The following is a 25149-nucleotide window of genomic DNA, read 5'->3' as shown; positions in this document are numbered from 1 at the left end:
ATTTTAATAGACTGGTCTAATCATAAGACTGAATGATATATTACCTAGTACAACCTGATACTGTAAACCAACATGTTTTAAGGGTTATTTTAGCGTTTTTCCCCTGATTATATTCTGATGACCAAACATCTAAATGCAAAATATGTAGCAAAAATAGCGGGCCTGCTAATTCATCATTCTGCTAATTTACCGAAAAATGATAATACACTAAAATTGTGTCAAATTAAGTTGGATTACAGTAAGCTGTTTGAAAATTCTATGAAATATTTAGTACATCACCGTTGAAAGAATTGATGGCTACACCTACAAATGTACAAAAAAACAAAAGTAAGAGAGAGGAACAAATATTGGTGAATTGACTTATGTTTAATTACATACATGATCAATAAATTAATTACAAAGAAGTCAAATTGATAGCTTGGCTATTTCTATCAGCAGCACAGTGCCAAATATGTTATCAACACGGAAAATATTTTAACACTTATCCCAGTAATCACAAAGTGATCATTTGCATGCTCAACATTCAAGAATGTCACCTTTCATTTCCCATCATAACATACATCATGAAAATACTGCATTTTATGTAAGGGATAACACATATAATGTTAAATGTTAGGAATGGCAATCACAGTATTATAAATTGCATGATATCACCAGATCACAACATAATCCAGTGTCTTTTCTACCGAAATTGTACTACAGTCTGTGTCTGTATAAATTAGGTAAATGTTTTTAAAAATAATTTGAGAACATTGTCTTAATTTTTGCCATTTTGAGAGGAAAACAAATTTTAGTTAAGGGAAAACAGACTTTTTTGACAATTTATTGTATAATCTAACATGTTAACTACAAATGATAATGCGGACTGATATAAAATTTGTGTGATATAATTATTCATTAAGCAATTATTGGTAGTTTAATGTCAAAGAGACAAATGAACAAAGAATAAAAAAAAAAAAAAAACTTTAGAAAAAAAAAAAACAAAACTGATATGAACATCAACATAAAACAACAGATTTCTGATAGCCTCCTGTTGAATATCCAACATTTTGTGATACCTTGGTAAGTAAACCAATTCATGAATCCCAGACTCACCACAATAACACTGGCTACATAATCAAATAGTGACTTTGTTAATGTTCCGTAGTATAAATAATTTCTCTAATTCAACTATATAACAAAAACATCTGATAGCTCTCAATCCCCGACCCTCCCCATCCCAACCAACCTTACATACGGTCAAACCTGTCTATAAAAGTTCTAGAAGATTGGTGTGATTAGAAATTTTCACAATGAATTGTTTAATACCGCTATTGAAGCTGAGAGACACCTGGACCAAAGAACATCTCTAATACACACGTCTCCATATTTCACAGACTAAATTTTTTTTCAATTTTGGTGTACTGTAAAATAGCAAAAACAACATCCTCACGAAAGTTAATTTGTATAAGATACATTAAGTTATAATTCCAAGCATAATGGACAGTACAAAAAAGCCCCTCACTGACATCCCCCATACACATACTCTAGCCCCTCACTGACATCCCCAATACACATATTACACATACTCCAGACCCTCACTGACATCCCCCATACAATTTATACTCTCCTCAAAAGCAAAAGTCCCCTAACATGTAATCCCCCATACAACACACATAATACCCACACACACGTCTACAATATATCACACCTACAGGTCAATCCGCCTCATACCACTGATAGCATGTGCTAATCTTTGGGGCATGTTTTCCGTAACATCGTGGTAATCATCGGGAGATGCCTTTAACAGTTTGTCAATATTTTTCAGGGTTTCGGACATGTGCAGTCCCAGGTCCTCCAGTACATTACACAGGTAGTCTGTAAATGGAAAACATTTTGAATATCAGCAATGAAAGATATGCAAAATCAAAAATGTGCAAATAATGGACTTCATTTTTGCAGAGCAGTTCATTTTTGTTAAAACGTGAAACCCATAGATTTTAAACACAACAATAGAGCTAGATAAAAGCCATCAAAGAATTATGGTGTCTTGAGGCAAAATTTCAAATTTACATTTTTGTGAAACTTAGACATACAAAGTCAGTAATTTTGTTTTATCAGACAAATAGTAATATAAAAGAAACATTTTGGCCACAAAGAGCTATATTCTTAACATTTACGCCAATTTTTGGAATTCATCCCTTTTTGAGTGCAATAAATATATTAATTTTTTGATATTATTGAAGTTTGATCTAAATAGCAGGGTCACATTAGCTCAGTCTGTTACAGTGTTGGCCTAACCTTAGGTGAGTATCTTAGATGCATAGATCCCTTCCCGTGAAATTCATGTTTCTCGGGATGTTGAGAACAGATTGATCTGTGCTGACGTGGTTGTGTCTTTGGGAAAGACACTTAACCAAAATTACACTGGGTGGCATGCATGAGGCATGGGGGTGGGGATTATCATTATCTGGCATAAATTCTGATTATTTCTATCTGTAGGAAGTTGAAGGTGTTTCCTGAAGGAAGGGTTGACCTATTCCTTAGAATATATTCTGAGATTCTGATTGTCTCCACCTGTAGGAGACAGAAGATGTTTCCTGAAGGAAAGGGTGACCTATTCCTTAGAATAGTTTCTGAAGTCTCCTTTGCATAGATTCTGTTTATCACCACCTGTAGAAGACTGATTATTCCTGAAGGGAAATGTGACCTAATCCTGAATCAGATTCCACAAAAAGTAACAAGAGTATTTTTGAGGAGATGCAAACAAAATTCATTTTAGCAAAACAGAAGAGTCAGATGACTTGGAAATGTACAAACCTATATCAGTGGTCAGCTGTTTTGTAGCATGTGTGGTCAGTTCATGAATCTTGAGAATTTCCTCGCAGTAGAAATGCATCGTGCCACGAGCTATAGATTCCAGCCAAAGGTCTGCTGTGTGTTCAGGTAATTCTGTATATAACACCATATAAATAATTAGGCAGTGAAATCTGGAATATTCACTTTTCTGGATCATATAAAATGACAAACACTTAATTATTGAAATGTTCAAATTTGTGAGGAACACAATGACAACTTTATGTATAAATTTATGATATGAACTGGGCAACACAATACTCAGCATAGAACGTTTCTTAGGACAATTTTTTTATTGATGCAGGTATCTGTTTAAAGTCTAATTCCTATGGAAGATGGCTTATTCATCTGAATAGCCAAACTGACACATTTACCCATTTCATCTGTATATGGCAGTCTTCCATGCTTAAGAGCCACAATGACTGCTGGGTTGTCCTGCATGGTGAACGGTTCAAGGTGTTGTGGAAGGGTCATCATGTACTGACCAATCTTTTAAAAAAAAAAATAATTTGGGTTATAAAAAAGCGCTATTAAAACTAAAGAACGTCCATAATAAATGGATGCTCCCTCCCTTGTAATGCTTGATGAGTTTGGAAAAATTGTCAAAGGTGACCATTGAACCTATAACCTTTATCGATGACCACCTTAAGAAAATGATGTGTAGAATTTGATGTTATGATACTTTAGGGTAAATACGAACCAAATCTGTTAAGAGGTTCTCAAGATACAACAATATTTTGGAATAGGGTGTGACATTGTCGTACAGGTCTGATGGATGTACTCCCATAAAATTATGAAGGCCGCTTTCTATAATAGTTCAACAGGCATATCAAATATAAGATATTATTAAATCTTAGGGGGCAGAATAATGAAATAGCATTTAATTACAGTTTTAATGTACAGCTATATGTATTGTTAGGCATTAAATTAGTCATCAGGGCAAGAGGGAGTATATTTTCAAAAGTAAATCACCTGACATTCATTTTAGACATAAATTTCTACTACATTATATAATTACAAATATACAATTCAGTTACCTTGGTGATGTACTCCTGTGGTGAGAGACTGAAAGTTGGAAGGTCAGAGGTCAATGCTCCGCCAGCACTTTTAGACATCCAAATCTAGAGAAAACAAACATGAAAACATTGAGGTTTTTATTCTCTTTTGACCTATTTATAGTCATTTCTCATTCAATTTTCATTTTCACATTTATCAACTATGTACTGCTGTGTGAGAATGTCAAACAGATTTTTTTCAATTCTATATTAAAACATGTATTCAAAACCAGAGTAGAATTAATATTTTCTCTCCAAGAGGAATCTATGTTGTATTATATTCTAATTCTGTTAATTCATAGGTTGCAGAATGCCATGTAAGACATATTTTAGACAGGTGGCATACCAGAGTCTGAGTGTTTATCTACCTCCATAGTGATACATTAATTTCCTGACAGAAAGACCTACCTGAGTGTAAGATATTACATACTGCCGTGGTATGCTACAGTTTCCTGACAGAAAGACCTACCTGGGTGTAAGATATTACATACTGACGTGGTATGCTACAGTTTTCTGACAGAATGACCTACCTGAGTGTAAGATATTATATACTGCTGTGGTATGCTACAGTTTCCTGACAGAAAGACCTACCTGAGTGTAAGATATTACATACTGACGTGGTATGCTATAGTTACCGGACAGAAAGACCTACCTGAGTGTAAGATATTACATACTGACGTGGTATGCTACAGTTTCCTGACAGAAAGACCTACCTGAGTGTAAGATATTACATACTGACGTGGTATGCTACAGTTTCCTGACAGAAAGACCTACCTGAGTGTAAGATATTACATACTGACGTGGTATGCTACAGTTTCCTGACAGAAAGACCTACCTGAGTGTAAGATATTACATACTGCCGTGGTATGCTACAGTTTCCTGACAGAAAGACCTACCTGACCTACCAATATTACATACCTCCATATTTGCCAGATCTGTTAGATAGCCTTTCAGCTGAGCGAATACAATATCAAATGAAAACCTGTGAACTTCCTCACTCAGTTGACAGAACTCTTTCTTGATGTCTGTGAGCACTGATGGTGTCTCTCCTGTGAAGCAGAACAAATAGATCTGAATTACTGTTGTATATACTATGTACTGTGTATACTCTGGAGATTGACAATTAATGGAATTAACAAATTAAACAAATAACTGAACCACTAAAAAAACACATCAGTCACCTGGCTAGAGATTGCTCTGTGTTTTTTTCTTTGCAGAACACTTTCAATTGTTATTATATTTTTCACTGAGGCCAAACAAATATGTACCATAATTGCACTTCTGTTTCAGTTTCAAAATCAACTGAGCAAGAACATTGTCGTAAGTGGTTGAAATTTTAATTTCTTAAAAACTATAAGATTCTTTTATATGTCTGGGTGTAGGATAGGGATATTCCACACGAAAGGTTACATAATGTAAAATCTGAGACTTTGTCAAGTGTTTTAACACATTTTGTGACCTTGAGGGTGAAATATCCCATCCTCCACCCTGACATATGAATGAGTATTTTTTTCGATATTTCTCATTCTAAAACATTGAAAAAATGCTAGCCTCAGACATCGACAATGGACTAGCAAGGATGCCATATTGCACAAAAATAATATCTTTTTATTTTACAATTAATCGACAAATTGACATAGAAAAATGAACTCTCTGTACCCAGAATTCGCAAACAAAGTTTGCACTAGAAAGTTAAAACAAATTAATATAAACAGTCATTGCAAATAATTATTTGTGCACAAATGTGTATGTATTGTATCAGACGATGACATCATTGGGAAGGGACACGTCACATTTCTACATCTGTGTGCCTGTATTGCATGGGTAGGTGTGTAATACAAGAACAGTGAACCTGGGTGTATTGCCCTGGACAGACTAGTTTTAAACAGGTAGAAATGAGAAAAATATAAATAGTGTTGTATGAGAAGTACTTCTGGTATCCACTTTTGAATAAGTAAAGTCAAACGAGTAAATTAATATGCTTCACTGACAGTAGGCCCAGGGACACAGGCTGGGAGGTGCTTGATTACTACATTTCATATCCTTTTCCAAAATAAAAATTGATATTTTCCATTTAGAACTTCCATCTTTGTATACTTAGCATTGCCCTGGAAACAGTGAGAAGTGAGTTATATCTAAGTAGTCTGAAGAGGCGTCTGATTTAATGCTGCTGGGAAAAGGAACATAGGTAATTTTTTATCAGACAATTCAACTGTGGCAGGTAAATAAGTAAATGCAAGACTGAGGACTTGTTTGATTCTGTGCTTCTATCGACTGTCAAGTTCGAAACTTGAAAAAGTAAACAACATACAAACCCTTCTTTCGCACTAAACAAACAATAAAGCAACATGAAGAGAATTTTTATGGTTATTCTAAAGAAAGTATTCTTTAATTATAACATAATACATTGAGTGGTATAGGGATTGAAAAGGAAATAATGGTAGATACATTTTTATATATTGATAGGATCACCAATATGTTGTACGTTTTTCATCCATAACACTTTGATCTATATTTCATGTTAATATCAAAAGAAACATCACTTACCTGTAAGTTAATTGTAACTGAATGTTCAGTATCTATTTAAAATATATTAGCCCAAGGAAACCATCTTTATTTTTAATTTTAAATCATTTTTTTCAAGAATAAGAAAGCTATTTCAATTTATGATGCTGATAACTCAGCTTTTGCTTGTAAACAAAAACCTAAATTAAATGTTAATTTTTCTCCAGCAGATGAACAAAATCTGAATTAGTACAGTCTTTGTATATAGGGGTTGTCTATCGCATTCTAAAATAGAACAGTCCTGATACCTGACACTGCCGATAGACTTCGACCAAACCTAACAAAGAGGAACACAGTAAAAGAGTTGTCCTAAACTAGACATCTCTTACCTTCCTCCAGCTTGCTGACAAGACTCTCCAGGTTAGCAATATCCTCAGTATTACTCAGAAACAGAGAAGCTTGTGCATGTAAAATCGACCGTTTACCAGCATGTCTGCAATGAAAATATTTTTATTACCAAATTTGTGGATTTTTAAATTTTGTCATATAACAATTTCATGAAAAGTTGTATTATCATTGAATGGATTTGAAGTAAAGTGTTGTGTAATAAATTTTCAATAATTCTTTATCTGATTAAATGTGAATTCCAAAAGTATTTCACAACAAATACAAGAGGCCCATGGGCTTTAACGGTCATCTGACTACAAAAATTTTCAGCAGGGAGAGTTTTTTTACTTTGAATGAAATCTTACAAAGAAGCATGATGCAGATGGTAGTTTTGGTAACTATAACAAGTGTAACCTATTTTTTGACAGTAAAGTTGAAGTTCAATCCAACTGATGAAACTCAAAAGAAGTTTGAAATAGATGTTACACAGAAAAACCATAATTGCGCAATCATGTTACAAATTGGTCATTCTGGGTGCAGTATCAAATTTTTGACAAGGTCGAAAAATAATGAACATGACCTTTCGGGTCATATGACCTAAAAATGATAAAATAGGAAATTGACTCATAGCTACCTTATGTCATTAATGAACACTTCCTAATTATCAAACTGATCAGCTACTGACCTGATTTTGCTTGCCTCTTTCACAGGAGACCCAGGGTTAGAGTAGTGTGCTATGGTGTGCATAATACTGCTGATGATATTGCCATCAAGCTCATCAACATGCATTATCAGGTCCCCTGTTAGTTTGAAAATGTTTTAACATCTGATCAAAATGCATGAATACAAATCTTATCAATAAAATAAAATATTGTAAAATATTCTTTAATATTGTCTCACAATGTAACCATGTCACAGTATCAAACTAATCTGGAATTCACATCAAGGTTATAAGGCTATGAATGCCAATTACCGGGCTTATTTTTATGATATAATGCAAACATAAGATATAACTGTGGATGCTGTATACCAGGATCTTTTATTTTTGCCCCTGAACAATTATATACAAATTCGTGTTCATTTTGCCCTCTGAGGATTATATAAAATAATGTGATGTTAAATGTTTTAGACTGGAGTCAGATGAGGAATTACATTTTATCCTTTCCGTTTGAGATTGGGAACAGCTCTTTCACTTCTAGCTTTCCTTTATTTCTATCATATTAGAACCTCTTTTGATTGCTGACCAGCAGTCTTCAGATATACTTCTCTTGAGTTCAGGATATTATTGGGGTAAAGTACATTATTTTTAGAAGTGAATTTTCAGCTCCACCAAAGTAGATTTTCTATAATACGAACCACATGTCTGTATGATGCGAAGAGACTGCTGGAACAGAGTCCAGTCCTCGGCATCCTGAGATTGACTGCTCTTACACTTTTCTTTAATGTTGACCATCACTCGACGAAACTCCCGACAGTAGCTGATGAAATATGTCTGACACAGGAAATGATACAATCTTATTTAACAGTAAACACCCATCACAGATACGATCTTCTGGTCACGGAGAGGTACAGTGTATTTGAAAATAAGTTTAACTTCTGTAATATGTATCAATTCATTTTGGAGCCAAGGTGATGTTTTACTGGAATAGCCCTAAACCTTAACTCCCTGTAAGCCTCGTTAAAAAAGTTTACAAAGATACATTAATCAACATAATTTGAGGTAATAATAAGTAAAAAGATTTTTTTTATTTAGATTAAATCATCAAAAAAATGAACATACCTTTAAAGCATTAAGTAAAAATTCATAGCCGCATCCATTGGACAAACGCTGACACCTCTCGTTAGCCTGTAAAGAAATGGTCATGTTGTTTAAATATGATCCGACATATTGAATAAGAATTGCACATTAGTTGTTCTATTGCCTAAACATCTTACCAGGTTCAATATACAGCTTTCATTTTCCTTCACTGTTGAAATTTATTTCACAACTGATGATTTCTATAATTATAAACAACTCAAATCAGGACAGATGAAAAGTATTCTCGTACAAATATCCACAGTTTATATAGCCAGGTCTACTGTTGAAAGTATTCTCATACAAATATCCACAGTTTATATTACCAGGTCTACTGTTGAAAGTATTCTCATACAAATATCCACAGTTTATATAGCCTGGTCTACTGTTGAAAGTATTCTCATACAAATATCCACAGTTTATATTACCAGGTCTACTGTTGATAAGATTCAGTTTTATACAATAATATCTAAATTAATTCATTACAATTAGGCAGGTAATTATAGTAATTATATATAATTATATATTATATATTTAAGATTGCATCATGGACAAGACATTTTAAATTACTTTCATATTTATAATACTCTCATATTTGTAATACTTTCAAACTAAATATAAATACTTTTAACAATCACGATAAAAAGTTTCTGCTTTTTTCACTTACATCTTTAGCTACATTGAAGAGCTTGTTCACTGATGCTGCTAATAACTGCACTGTTTCAAACACTTCAGCGTCATCCTAGAAAACACAGTTAAAATACTTAGAAAACATTGTTAAAATACCTAATCCTAGAAAGAGTTAAAATACTTAATCCTAGAAAACACAGTTAAAATACTTAATCCTAGAAAACACAGTTAAAATACTTAATAGGTTTGGCAAAGATAAATCCCTCAAGCGATCTGTCGAGTTGTTGTAGATTTAGACAAGAAGACTTTGATTTACTCTTACAACTACTTAATATTAGGTATTATGTCTTTATCATTCTTTAAACTAAATTTCTGACCACAGCTTCTGTTCACATGATACATGTGGTTGTTGTGTGGAAAGTCCCGATGTTATGCTATGTCTGTGATGTCATGATCTAATGTTCAAAAGGGGAAACACATGAAGACAGTGTTTAGACATCAAACATGTATTTCCAGTTCAATTCCAAAACTTTGTTTACGTCATAACTGTCAGGCACATGTATAATCATAATTTAGACATAAATAGCATAGCATATTTCTGATCATGAAATGAAGGAATGCTCCTTTAAGAATACTATTTCTCTGATTCTCATATATGGACCCGCCCCTCTAAACCCGAAAGAGTCAGACCCAACGCACAAAAAATTTGGATAAATCCCGTCATTTTCACAGAAAGAAGGATTTTTAAGAATTCACGGTGAAAATTTGCTTATTTGTTTATGACAAATAGCAATTTGGAGAAAAATTTGACAACCGGATGTTGCAACGTGTCTTAGGACCATTAGTCCTTCAAACTAGCTGAGCTGAATAAGTATAATTGAAAACACAGTCACATATTAAAATCAAAATGTATATATTACACAAAAATCTTACCAGCCGAATGTTATTGAGGTCAGAACCTAGGGTCGCCTCCTCCATTGACTTGTACTTCGCGATGTAAGGTCGGTACGGAGCATAAATCATCATCATCAGCCTCTCCAGACTCTGAGTGTGCTCCATTTGATCCACTTTATACAAATACGTTCAATATATCTATTACTTTGGATTGTAAATCATACCCATCAATTTGTTTATGACCTACAGGAAAACATATCTACCGGACATGCTTTCTAAGCCATTTACATATTTAACTATACAGTGTGTCTAGAGAAAGACATAAAAATCAGAAGACTTAAACAATCAATCAGATTTAAAAGGTAAAAATAGATTTTTAAACCATCACGGAAACATTTAAACAGAGAAGACAGACTCTTATGTTCATAATATTTTGATGATTTTACTTTTTTCTTTCATACAAAAAAAAAACAGGCTGCAACTATATGCTCCCCGAAATTGTTTTGTTTTTCGTAGAGCATAAAAATTATTAAAATGTTTAAAACACTGACAAGTTATTTAATATTTATTTACTTAATATTGAATTCAAAAATAACATTTTTATTCTTTGTCTTCAATTGCGTTTAATTTTTCCCCACTTGATTTTCCTTCACTAAATTTCAAACTATTCATTATTATTCAACAATAAACGAAGGTTAACTCAAAGACTAGTGTTTTATGGTAAACAAAATTTAGCATCAACAAAATCTCACCTTTGGCATGTGTCTCTACAGACTGTTCCATACTCTTTGAAAATCTCTCAGATATCTAAACAAAAAAGAAAATCTTTGTCTACAGGCATAGATATATTTCATCAACTAATGGCATTCTAACATTATGATTTTCAAATACGCTGACAATATTTTCAGGTCATGTTTTCACATTGTGAAAATATTTCATTTTTTCATATTTCATCGTTAATGTAATATGAAACAGAAACAGCTTACAGAACCAAACCAAGATTTACCTCCTTGAGTTCAGTAAGGGCTACAAGGTTATCTTTCCGCTGACTCAGATGTTTAGTTATACAGGCAGAAAGGTCTACTGATGAAAGAGCTTCCGTGATCAGGTCACAGACAATTGGTACAGGGTCCGCGAACACTTGGTTACACCACTTTATCTACAAACAACAAATCTACCCTCAAACACAGAAATCATGTATACCTATCAAATGCTGTAACAGACAATCTCTGCATTTTCAACAGTTTATTTTGCGGAAGTAGTAGTGCTTAGTCTGATCAAATTATCACAAGGACATCTGGAGCCAAACTGACGAAATCAGGAATTAATAGCATTGCATTAATAATTCAAAAAAATTTTAAACAATACGACAAAAGGTTGTCAGATCTTATACTTCAACATGAATAAGTCTACTTAAAATATTTTAAGATTTACAGCTTGCTGCGAAAGTCTCCATCAACATTGGCAATGGAAAAGGATATCACCATTTATTTCATGTCATTTGGTTTATTTGAAGCCATTCAATTTTTATTTTATTTATACAAATATTGATAGGTACAGTTATTTACCTGATTATGCCAGGTAGTCAACAATAGGTCATAATACTCTGACATCCAGTCAGTCAGAGAGTCATCTGACTTTGCTTCCATCACAGTTGTCCAGCTGCTCATCAGGTTTGTCTGTTAGCGAGAGGATACATTTGGTTGTAGTATGTGCCATTGTTTTATTGATATAGATACTCTGAAAAAGTCTTGCTTCAATTTAAGACAAAATTACCATAAAACTTTTAATACACTGACAATAATGGGATCAATGTCATTTGAATGCTTGTATTTAATTCTACCTTGCATCATGCTAGAAGCAAACATTCAGAAGATTATCACTTATTTCATGATAATTTTTACACATATTATGCAGAAACTTCATTAATAGAAACATACATATTCAACACTTTTCAATTTCAATAAAGTATAGCTGGAGAATTAATCGATTTATGAATCTACTTCAAATCTATTCAATATTGGAATTTCTCTGCCAGCTGTAATTTTGTCCTGGGAACATGGTATACCTTGTGACACTTATGATAGTACTTGTAGAGCTGAGGTAGTCTGTCTATGTCGGAGAATATTCTGGTGAATTTCTGGGCTGCCTCTATAGACTGAGAGTTAAAAGCTGCCACCAACTGTGGGCTCAGCATAGCTTCTAGTCTATTCTTCAGCTTCTCTAGGTGATCGCATCTCTCAGCATAATCAGGTGTGTCCACCAACATTTGCTAAAAATACAACGCAATAATATCCATGTGGAGCAAGCAAATACAAGTTGCAAACTTAACATTACTATTGTGACATAAGCGGGATTATTAAATTTCATATATAATCCACATAATTATATACATGTACTTATCTTTTTTCAAATTTTCTCCACACACTTATTAACAACTAGAAGGTAAGTTTTAATACAGTAACTGTACTGCTCTATACAGGAGTATGTTTATAGCAATTTCATTCAGATCTTAGCAGTCTAAATTGATGAAAATTTCATGTGTAGGGAAAATTTGAAGAAGACTTCTTAAGATCTACATATCAATGTATACATGTGTAGTGAAAACTTGAAAAAGACTTTTGGTCTACATGTCAATGTATACATGTATTGTGAAAACTTGGAAAAGACTTTAGGTCTACATGTCAATGTATACATGTTTGTGAAAACTTGAAAAAGACTTTAGGTCTACATGTCAGTGTATACAGGTATTGTGAAAACTTGGAAAAGACTTTAGGTCTACATGTCAATGTATACAGGTATTGTGAAAACTTGGAAAAGACTTTAGGTCTACATGTCAGTGTATACATGTATTGTGAAAACTTGAAAAAGACTTTAGGTCTACATGTCAGTGTATACAGGTATTGTGAAAACTTGGAAAAGACTTTAGGTCTACATGTCAATGTATACAGGTATTGTGAGAACTTGGAAAAGACTTCAGGTCTATATGTCAGTGTATACATGTATTGTGAAAACTTGGAAAAGACTTTAGGTCTACATGTCAATGTATACATGTATTGTGAAAACTTGGAAAAGACTTTAGATCTACATGTCAATGTATACATGTATTGTGAAAACTTGGAAAAGACTTTAGGTCTACATGTCAATGTATACATGTATTGTGAAAACTTGAAAAAGACTTTAGGTCTACATGTACTATGTAATACTTACCAAGCATGTCTGCATTCTTGACAATTTTGCTGTAATCTGTTTACAAACAAGGATTTACTATATTAGAAACACTTTTATGAACAAATTTCCTGAAATTTATGGATGATTTTGCTACATTTATCATAACAGCATGCAAACAGGGCTTGTGCACTTTTCTCAAACAGAGACATTTTTTTCATAAACTTAAAACAAATTAATTATCAAAAATATACATAATAAACAAGCTGGAAAAAACACTTTATTTCATTCGTTTTGAAAAGATTTCTAAAATCCTTACAACACTTTCCTGTAAGACACATCACCAAAAAACATGATGTAAGAACTAACTTACAGCGTCTGTATCATTGGATTGGAACACCTCTTCTACATCAGCACTGAGAGTGGTCCAATTATCTGCCTCCTGCGGGGATAAAATTACTGATCAGAAAAATCTTTTAAAAGATTTTATACAAAAACCCTTATACAGATCATTACAAACAGAAACACAATACATTTCCTACCAGTAATTCATACCTGTAAATATATGTTTAAGTAATGCTTTTACTTTACATCAATGAGAACATGGACAGTAAAAATATTAAGAAGTACAGTGAAATTATTGTGATAATTCACAATGAGAATATATATTATATCAGGCTAATCTATAGTCAGTTTGGCACACTAGGTTCACAACACTATTCTTACCTGTAGACCCTCCGCAGCAGCTGTTAGACGAGACTTGATGGAATCAAGCTGAAGCAGCATCTGCATAGATTGGGCTGTGTCTTGTTCTACCTGTAAAATTACATACAAATGGTTTTACATAAGGTAAGATTTCATAATAGTAAGAGTGTGTACAATTAACTTTACTATATTGAACAGTTTCCATAGCAACTGTCTATAGATAATCATATTTACTTATCATAAAAGTAAACACTAAGCTTCTATCAATAAATTGCCTTTATTAACATATAAGTAACACTTTACTTACCTTCTGAATATCTTGTTTTACCATTTTCATTTGTTCTTGTAATAAAGAAGATTCTTGCTTGACAGCATCCAACTCTCTCATAACTCTAAAAGGTAAATAATTAACAAAAACAGATCATAAAATTACTGTATTGTGCTAAAAAACCGATCTATTGTGTTGGGATTTGTCATTTACACAGCATATCAATTGAAAATATATGATCTCCTTTTGTCAAAGAAGTGGGCTGCTTTCTTCAATACTGATAGTTCAGTTAATCAACATTTCTAAGGTTTAGACCAACATGTGTATCATTATATTTGGGCCAACAGGAGGTGAAATACCTTCTCATACCAATAGGTGTATAAACAGGAAGTGAGTTATCTCCCTTAGAGCGAAAGGAGGTGAAATATCTCCCTTTAAATTAACAGGAGGTGTACTACATACCATAGACCAACAGTAGGTGAAATATCTATCCTAAACCAACAGGAGGTGAAATATCTATCCTAGACCAACAGGAGGTGAGATTTCATTTTTAGATCAAGAGGTGTATCATATACCTGCGACTAACAGAAAGTGCAATGCAACAGGTGTGTTATTTCCCTTAGACCAAAAGCCTGCACATTATATGGGTTAGACCACTGAAATATCCTCCCTTAGACCAAAAGGAAATTAAATATATCCCTTTGACCAACAGTCAGTACATTATATATGGTAAACTACTGAAATATACCCCTTAGACCAAAAGTAGGAGTAATATATCCCTTGGACCAACACAAAAGGAATATAGAGATTTCACAATAAACTTCTGTTTATACCAATCTAAGAATCATGCATCAAGTGATAAGTTGATAAACCAGATCTCCCAGAGAGATCTATATTACACCTACCGTGGGAGATTCTGTACAGCTTGTTGACTAGTCTCCTCAATCACATTATTCACCTCCTGAAATTTCAAAATTTGGATTGATTAGAAACACACTTTGTTATGTCATATCTGTATGAAAATACCTGTTCAAATTCTATATTACCTTATTAACAATTTGAGAGTTAGAAGAGTACCCCAAAATTTTAAAGAAAGGCATGAAATAACATGATAAGCTTTTGTTATGGATTTCAGACAGAAGGAAAATCAAAATAGGCTCCATATAAATATATATTTCTCCAGGATCTGTGATAGCATAGAGTGTTGGTCTATTTTACCTCACCTGAAGATCAGAGGTTTACATCTAAACAATCCCTACTGGTGGGGGTTCGTGTCATACTTGTGCCCTTGGGCAAGACAATAAATATCCCAACTGCTCTTGATGGCATACGAATCATCTTGTTTAGTGAGGTAGCTACCTCCTACTACAAACAGTACCAGCCCCAAAAATGACCCTGGCTGTTCTGACAGTTCATTTGGTGATTGTTTAATTTGTCAAAGAAGCTATTTCGTTGAAAGTATTGTTAACATTTTTTTTCTTACCTGAATAAACATCTGAAGCTTCATTACTAGGGTAGTGGCATATTGCTGAAATTACATAAATCAATAAATATGTGTAGTTTGTTTAAGAGTTATCTCTTACTCCACAAAATCAAGTTTCTGATACCTCTTTATACAATTAATTAATTCTAACGGACTGTGGTTGTGCACAAAATGATAAATACCTTCAAGATCATGATCTACAAATTCATGACTACAATTCCATGTTAATGTTCATACAGGCAGCATTATATTGATAACCTTTCATATTTGCTGTTTTATGTTACATGGATATTCCACATAAGTTAGGATTTCGTTGTATACTTTTGAAGTAAACAGTACAAAACAATCTACTTAAATTCTAATGGAAATTATACACCTCAATTTACCATTTTAGCAAACTTATGATTTTTGACGTAAAAATTCTTTACAGATCTACTAGATCGATCAATATACATTTGCCCTTGGTTGCGTCATAACAGGTTTGCCAAACAGAATGAAATGCTTGCATGTATTTTAAAAGATAGAAAACAGCCCAATGAAGTAAGACAATAGCAGCCCCAGCAAAATTTTTACTGAATAGCATCCAAGTATTTTGCATAAAATTTATGATTCAGTGACCTTTCAGTTCCAGTTTTCCTGATTCACTACAATAATATGTTTAGATGATTTAGCTGCATGAATTCCCACCAATTTTGAATGTCCAAACTGACCATAGTAATGATATTTTGATGTGAACAATAGTTTCATTTTATTGAGTTCTTGAAAATTGAAAGTTGAAATTTTGCAACTTGGGCAGAATATTTTAATTTAAATCACAGCAGCACTAGTGACTCTTTAAAAAGCCATATTAGCTAGATCTGAAGCAATCAAACATATCCTTATCTGAATAGCATCACCTACATTTGACATGAAGAGTTTGGAGTTCATAAAATTTCAAAATAAAGCTTAAAATAACCTGCTTTACACAAGTTTTAAATACCAACATCTTTATTCGTTGGCTGGTCCTTCTGTGAACGAAAGGCTGTGTTTACCCACTCCTTCGCGTCAAAATTGTCATCCAGAAATTTAGAGTAGTCCTGAAAATATATCAATGCCGACAAAATTAATATGAGAGTGTTGTGCTAGTAAGATGGATTGATGGCATCTGGTTAATTTGACAGAAAAAAAAGATTGAAGTTATATGTAGATCTTAAAATCTGAGACGTAAATACAAGTACCAGGTGAAAACTTTTCAGTTTCAAATCTATTTTTCATTAATTTTGTTCTCCATCATATTATCCCTGCTCATTAGCATAGCAACTTTCTGTAATGAGTACCAGGAATATCTATGTAAGTTTTACTTAGTGGATTACAATTTCAACCTAGTATGCCTTTCTGTCCAACAACAAAGTAAAAAAATAAAAGCATGGACAAAAATTCTACTATAGTATGTGTAAAAGCATTCCCCACCATTTGTTTCCTGAGAAAGAGCCAAGATTAATTCAAGCCCACAAAAAATGGTTGCTTTGTCACTGATCAATGCATTGTTTTTTAATTCCTTATTTTAAAGTACTTTTTTTCTGAGTTCTACCAAATTTTTCATGTCTTGACAAACTGCATATACAAATCCTCCCTCTCCAGTTGTACTACTAATCATTACTACCTGGTGTTTTCTTTCAGACCAACAACGAAGAAAATATATTGGAAGTTAATATATATTTTATTTAAGACTGTTTTATACAGTTATGCAGATGCTAACACTTTGTCTCATGTCTCTATTTTTCTAATACAAATTCTTAAACAGGAGAGTGAAATTTTGATCCGATGGTTTGCAGATAATTACATGTATATGAAGACAAACCCTTACAAAGCCCAAGTAATTAGCATTGGTAAAAAGGCAAACGAACAAATAAAGTCTTTCAATGTGGAGAATACAGAAATATAGTGTATCAATAATATCAACATTCAATGCACATATATCTTTTTTTTTACTGAAGTTTGATGACCAATTTTTGTAAAAAGGCATGCCCGGATTTGTAACTAGAAGTTATGAAGAGAAAAAAAATTTATGACAATGAGCCGTACCGGCTAATATAGAATTTGCGTTACAGTTAGTGTGTTTTTTTTCCTCATAAATGAATCCTGCTGTTTCAGAATACTGTAAACTAGCTATACTTCACATATAGAACGTCAGATGCCTGCCCGGCGATCTTATGGAGACCCAGAAACCCATAAATAAATTGCGCTAGTGAAGCCAGGTAATGCTGGTTGCAAACCACTAGTCTTATAGCGTTAGGTTTCATTTTCATTTGGCAATTCTTGTGTATGAATAATGAATGTGTGTTAAACAGAAAAAGAACATGGAATCAACAACACTAGTTTGTTTACCATTTCGGACGTTTCGTTTTCCTTCCACGTTTCACTGCGCGAAGAGTGGAACAAAGGGCAGTAACTCTGAACCAGACCGGTCAGAAAAGGTCTAATGGGTCTGTATTATTCAGTTTCTTTATTGAGTACAAGAGATTTGATTTCAAATTTTGAACCAATGTACATTTGGCAGATCGAAAATAATATTTAGAAGAAAATGATAAAGTGAGCTTAAAATAAAACCAAGTCTTTTTGGTATTTTAGCAATTATTATTTATTGCAAAATTTAACAATCATGTAAAACGATAATCTGCTTAAATAAAAAAAGTAATAAATTTATGTTCACTACACAGGTATAAATAACGAAATCAGTATATTACAACAATAGCTCCATTTAATGAAGAATGCTCAATATTTCTTTTAAATAAATATATGTGTGCTGCAACAAGAAAGCATAAAGGCGTAACTGTTTATCCCACGGTATTAGTTTTACGTAACACATGAATGAAGAACTGCATTTTTTCTTTTCGTTTTTTCTTCTTTTTTTGGCTCAACAAAAACAACATATGCAAAGCATACTGAATAAGAAGCAATGTACAAGATTATATTTCAATATACATTCAACATACATATACAATTTAATTTTTTTTTAATTTTCTGTCAAGTAACAAATTATCAGACTGTATTCACATAGAACAACAAATATACTACAAAGACTTTGTTTTTCTCATCAGAAGTTAACCTTAAAACAAAGGTTGAAGAAAAACAACATAAATGCTGATCCTTAAAAGTCTTTTAAACGTGATTATTTTCTCCATGTTTGAAAAAAATTATCACAAATAGTGTTAATGTATGGATATATTTACAGAAAAACATTAAATCTTATTCTTTATAATGTATACAATATTATCTCCCTTAGACAGCATATACAATAACCCTTAATTTTTTCTGAACTTTTTGTAAAAAAAAATTTGAAAGTTATAAGAAAAATATAGACAGACCCGGGATATACAACCAATGTAGTATGGTAGGGCTTTTGTTTAAACACAATGAAATATTTTCATTTCATTTTACAATTATAAATTTGTTTGATTGTGTCCACAGAAGAAGAGAGAAAAAAAAACTAAAAAAAAAAACATTATCTCATTGCTGGCTCTGCTTTAGAAAATGTCTGATATTTTTTCAGGATCATGAAATTATTCTGAATTGTCTCTAAACTTAAATATCGTCAAAAAAGAAATTTTTAAAACTTTAATAAAAATTACAAATGTACGATAAAATCATTTCCAAACAAAACAGTATACAAATTAGTACATATTGGCCTGTAGCAATTGTATTGTGTAATGCTAAAAATCCATATCACCACATCAAGTGGATCAGGCAATAAACACGTACAATAACGATGTTCCAAAATCCCAGCATACAATATACATGTACAGTGAAAGAAAAATGTGGGTGGAAATCTAAAGCCACTACAAAGTTTATATATATATATTTCTCATATGGAAAATTGATATTATCCAAGAGATAACGATATGGCACAAAGTATTTTATGTATAATATTCCATAACTGGTAGACATATTGATACTGTCAGCAGTGATTAAAATCGGTTAATTAATACTGATAAGTTTCTTCAATATTCCTTCAATCGTTCAGCTTTTGATGATGTTCTTATTATTTAAGGATTTACCTGGATAATTTGTTCCTTTTGAAACAAACTACAGCATAAAATATTGTGTACTTTAGATAAAGGATGAGGGGGGCTTGGGAGAGTGGTGGGGGGCTTACTGTGGAAGGAAACTTGAGTGTGCGAGGAAACATTTGTCAGGCAAGTGACCCCATATATATCTTCTTGTCCGTTCTGGGAATCTGGACACCTAGATGAAAGTTGAGTGTGTAACCACTACAACCACTGACCATCCTTCCATTCAGATGCATGACTTAGTGCCACCCCTACGGATAAAATCTAACAGACAATGACCCAATACTGTTACAAGATGATACCATTAATCATAGTCGAAAAGGCAGTTTACAGTTTCAAATAGTATTGAATTTCTTTGTAAAGACATGATATTTAGCAACAGGTTTGTAAGGCCTGTAATGTTCATCGTAAACACAAGTACAACTTATATTTCATTACCAATGCAATTACTGCAAAAACAAGTTACATCAAGTTATATCAATCATTCTTGTTGGTAAAACTGGATGGAAAACACACAATAGGTCTCACGTCAGTGAAAGGCAAGAACATTACACAAGTAATGTTGTGCCATCCAATCACCTAAAACATGGTCAAATACAGTTGTTCCTGGCTTCATATTTCATTCATAAGTTACAGGAAAAATATATTGGCATCATGCACTCAAATTTCTGAAAGGTAATTCTGTCCAACGACATAAGCTTCTAGCTAGCTGAATCAAGCATATCATTCAAAACACTGAGAACTGAAGCTTAAACAAAGCAGAATAATAACATATGGTATATCAATATTACTATATTTGTAGTAAATGTAAGAAAAAATTTAATTCTGTAATTTAACGATTTATGAAAATAAGGATTAAAAATGCTTTGTTATTGATATGTAAGCTGATCAATTTCTATTCTTCACTAGAAATTTTTACCATCAAAATATGTTTAATACTTCTTGATTCCGAAGTGAACATAACTCTCAATTCTTTTCACTTCGTACAAACTCTGGAAACTTTTGATTTTTGTAATCCTTCTCTATTATACCTGCAAATCAAACCCAATCCAACTCTGAATTGATAGGTACAAGTGAATCATACAATTATTGACGGGTCTGGAATTGGAAATAATACATTTTATGAATATAAACATGGCAATTATCACCACATACATCCATTAAATGTTCTTCAACTATACTGGAATTTTTTAATTAGATGTAGTAAATACTAGAATATGTAAGTTTTTCTTTGATATCCCGTACAGTGATCACTGTAGCATGTTTTTATGTATACACTGTGAGGTCACCAGTGTTGCCTGTAGTCCTCCCAGCTACATTCTTTTGTCCTTGGGTAAACATGATACAAATTAACGATGGACTGATGAAGAGATAAAAGGGAGTTACATGTGATAAATGTAATGTCATCTCACTGATGCTATAGTTTTTCCATGAAAAAATGACATATAAATAATAAAATAAATAGATAAATAAATAAATTAATTAATTAATTAATTAATAAGTAAAGAAAGAAAGAAATTGTACATAATGTTGAAACTCAGAAACATTTGTACATCTCAGGTATAGTAAACTAAACAAGCACAAAGTATTTAGATATATCTATGTCTGTGAGGAATAATTTTCTAATATACAGGACTGAGTTTCTTCTGATAAGTACACTGGACTTGTAATGAGGTCCAGATCTTCATATCTAAATATTGTACTCTTATGTAAAACAAAACATTTTTTCATGAGGTAAAAACTAACAAATTACCGTGTTTGTAATTCTCTAGAATTTTAACATCAAATTGTAATGTCCCAAAAAAGGTACTGACACACATGTACGGTAATGTACAGTTGTTTAACTTTGCAAGGCAGTTATTCTAATTTGGACTAGTTCATGGGTAATAAATTTCATACATGCCAATGAACTGTTATCCGTGTAGACAGGCAAAACCAATATTTTCTGACATTTTCATTCACTATAGAAATGTTTGCTTGTAATATCATTTTGAGCAAATGTTTATTGATCGTGTATATAGTGAAATTAAAACTAACAGGAATATACACAACTATACAACAGTACCAGATAACAAATTGATTGAGTTATTTCAATAAATAGTCGAAAATCTGATAATTTCTGAAAATTTTTCATGATATTAAGGAACATCATAAACGAAAAATATTATTAAAATGGAAGACATGATTACCTCCCTTTTCAGCAAATGGATGAAATAGGAAGATCAAGACGAGCTTACAGGTTGTTCTCACAAGCATTAACAAGTCTAACATAAAATGTCAGAAAACTGATGCCAGATCCGAAGTCAAAAGACCAGTCAAGCAAATCTGGTATAAAGAGTGAGCTGGACAAGCTAAATAAATATATTGTTAGAGGATATATCTCATACTACTGACAGTTTACATGCAACTAATTATGAATGTTTACCTCGGTCCCCATACCTACATTGTACATGCATGATCTACTATAATCCATGCCTTGTAGTAGATCATGCAGGTAGGTATGGCGACCTCTTAAACAAAGGTTTTACATTCCCAAAACCTCCAGTTGAGAGAAAAATATGACCCTTTCTGAGACATTATAGTGTTTTGTAAGCTGACCTGATGACGACCTGCACAGCAGGCTGAAACACACCAGCTGCATGGACTGATTGGAGACCTGGCTTCAGGACTTGCTTCTCTTATTTTCTATATGATCCGTTAATCTTTGAATAGCATTTCAGACCACTAGAGATCTTTGTGATATCTTGTAGAAGAACTAGAACAAATACGTGTTTATTCAGAGATTGATTCTTAGAAAATTTACTCTTTTTAGAAATTGATCTCTAATGGTTTTCATTATAACATCATATAAATATTATTTATAACATGAAAATTGTATACTTTCAAACAGTTTTGCCTTCTCTCTTACATGTGAGTGAAACTAAGCATCCAAATTTTTAAAATTTCAGCAGCTGCTTCACCTGATGACACTGATTTACAAAATATTAGCTATAAATTTCTTTTCGATAGGCTGTCATCTGAGCATCTCTGAAGGAATGAAGTATATATAGATAGAGCTGTACAAAATGTCTCATGCCACATACCCCGGTATGTACAGGATGGGTTACTTGTAGAGAGTTTAATTTCTCTTTTTTATTGTATTCAAAACTATTTCTTTGGGAAAGCCCTCCACAACCAACCTTCAGTTTGACTGCATGACTAGAATATATCAAAATTTTCTAGAACATTGGAAAATATTCAAACGTTTACAAATCATTGCTCTGCTTGATTTTTATATATATGTACTACTTATTTTAATATATAAAAAGTAAAACAAAAGAACAAAACAAATTTTCTACACACATTAGAAAAGCCCTGTGTAGACTTAGCTGGGGAGGATGTCTTTTTGAATCATTTAGGGGAGCCACACAGAAGTCCAGTAAACAATATGTCTGAAGAATGCTCTCTATCTGTGGCATCGAGAATACAACCACGTCTTTACATACCGAGCTAGAAGTTCTAATCAACTATAAGGTATAAGATCGTACAGCTATTAGTCTGGTGAGGGTCTCCATCATCAGGTAACAATCTATATGGCTGGACATGAGGGCTCAGTCCCAATCATATCAGATACATCATCGTATAAGCTTAGTTGTGAGGGTGTAAGACTGATTGTGAGGGTGTAGTCCTCAACGACATTTACATGAAGACTAAACAGTCAGTTGGGAGGACATAGTCCCTGTTATAATTACAATCGGACCATAGGCCTGTTTGTGAGGGTGAAGTCCTCATCTGAAATTATAATCAAACCATAGGCCTGTTTGTGAAGGTGTGGTCCCCATCTATAATCACAATCAGACCATAGGCCTATTTGTGAAGGTGTGGTCCCCATCTATAATCACAATCAGACCATAGGCCTGTTTGTGAGAGTGTAGTCCCCATTAATGGTCACAATCAGACCATAGGCCTGTTTGTGAGGGTGTAAACCCCATCTATAATTATAATCAGACCATAGGCCTATTTGTGAGGGTGAAGTCCCTATCTAAAAGTATAATAAGACCATAGGCCTGTTTGTGAGGGTGAAGTCCCCATCTAAAATTATAATCAGACCAAAGGCCTGTTTGTGAGGGTGTAATCCCCATCTATAATTATAATCAGACCATAGGCCTGTTTGTGAGGGTGTAGTCCCCATAATTACAATCAGACCATAGGCCTGTTTGTGAGGGTGTAAACCCCATCTATAATTATAATCAGACCATAGGCCTATTTGTGAAGGTGTGGTCCCCATCTATAATCACAATCAGACCATAGGCCTGTTTGTGAGAGTGTAGTCCCCATTAATGGTCACAATCAGACCATAGGCCTGTTTGTGAGGGTGAAGTCACCATCTATGATCACAATCAGACCATAGGCCTGTTTGTGAGGGTGAAGTCCCTATCTAAAAGTATAATAAGACCATAGGCCTGTTTGTGAGGGTGAAGTCCCCATCTAAAATTATAATCAGACCAAAGGCCTGTTTGTGAGGGTGTAATCCCCATCTATAATTATAATCAGACCATAGGCCTGTTTGTGAGGGTGTAGTCCCCATTAATGGTCACAATCAGACCAAAGGCCTGTTTGTGAGGGTGTAGTCCCTATCTATAATTATAATCAGACCATAGGCCTATTTGTGAGGGTGTAGTCCCTATCTATAATTATAATCAGACCATAGGCCTATTTGTGAAGGTGTAGTCCCCATCTATAATCACAATCAGGCCATAAGAGTGTAGTCCCCATTAATGGTCACAATCAGACCAAAGGCCTGTTTGTGAGGGTGTAGACCCCATCTATAATTATAATCAGACCATAGGCCTATTTGTGAGAGTGTGGTCCCCATCTATAATCACAATCAGGCCATAAGAGTGTAGTCCCCATTAATGGTCACAATCAGACCATAGGCCTGTTTGTGAGGGTGCAGTCCCCATTAATGGTCACAATCAGACCATAGGCCTGTTTGTGAGGGTGTAGTCCCTATCTAAAATTATAATCAGACCATAGGCCTGTTTGTGAGGGTGCAGTCCCCATCACCACATGCAGACCATAGACCTGTTTGTGAGGGTGAAGTCACCATCTATAATCACAATCAAACCATAGGCCTAGGGTGTAGTCCCTATCTAAAATTATAATCAGACCATAGGCCTGTTTGTGAGGGTGTAGTCCCCATCTAAAATTATAATCAGACCATAGGCCTGTTTGTGAGGGTGAAGTCCCCATCTATAATTATAATCAGACCATAGGCCTATTTGTGAGGGTGTAGTCCCCATCTATAATCACAATCAGACCATAGGCCTGTTTGTGAGAGTGTAGTCCCCATTAATGGTCACAATCAGACCATAGGCCTGTTTGTGAGGGTGAAG

At 33.5% G+C, this 25149-nt stretch overlaps 1 protein-coding gene across 2 annotated transcripts; it reads right to left on the bottom strand.

Moving 5' to 3' along the window:
• Positions 1 to 772: 772 nt before the first annotated feature.
• On the bottom strand, positions 773 to 18106 carry LOC132543244 (conserved oligomeric Golgi complex subunit 7-like). Of its 2 annotated transcripts, XM_060206725.1 has the most exons (23): positions 18093 to 18106; positions 16709 to 16801; positions 15726 to 15770; positions 15148 to 15203; positions 14282 to 14366; positions 13996 to 14085; positions 13643 to 13711; positions 13312 to 13347; positions 12170 to 12373; positions 11670 to 11780; positions 11108 to 11260; positions 10854 to 10908; positions 10141 to 10274; positions 9245 to 9319; positions 8563 to 8628; positions 8139 to 8274; positions 7468 to 7582; positions 6785 to 6888; positions 4809 to 4939; positions 3873 to 3956; positions 3210 to 3324; positions 2800 to 2931; positions 773 to 1857 (listed from the first exon to the last, which is right to left on the bottom strand). In XM_060206725.1, the coding sequence occupies exons 1-23, from the start codon at positions 18093 to 18095 to the stop codon at positions 1691 to 1693; spliced, it is 2259 nt and encodes a 752-aa protein (XP_060062708.1). In that variant the 5' UTR covers positions 18096 to 18106; the 3' UTR covers positions 773 to 1690. The 2 variants fall into 2 exon arrangements, with proteins under 2 accessions (XP_060062708.1, XP_060062709.1); XM_060206726.1 differs by lacking the exon at positions 18093 to 18106 and having other exon boundaries at positions 16681 to 16747.
• Positions 18107 to 25149: the final 7043 nt, after the last annotated feature.

Source organism: Ylistrum balloti, unplaced genomic scaffold (assembly GCF_031769215.1).
Source record: "Ylistrum balloti isolate Yb309-2 unplaced genomic scaffold, AGI_CSIRO_Ybal_v1 Utg369746, whole genome shotgun sequence".
NCBI lineage: Eukaryota > Metazoa > Mollusca > Bivalvia > Pectinida > Pectinidae > Ylistrum > Ylistrum balloti.
This window is presented reverse-complemented; position numbering and strand designations above follow the sequence as displayed.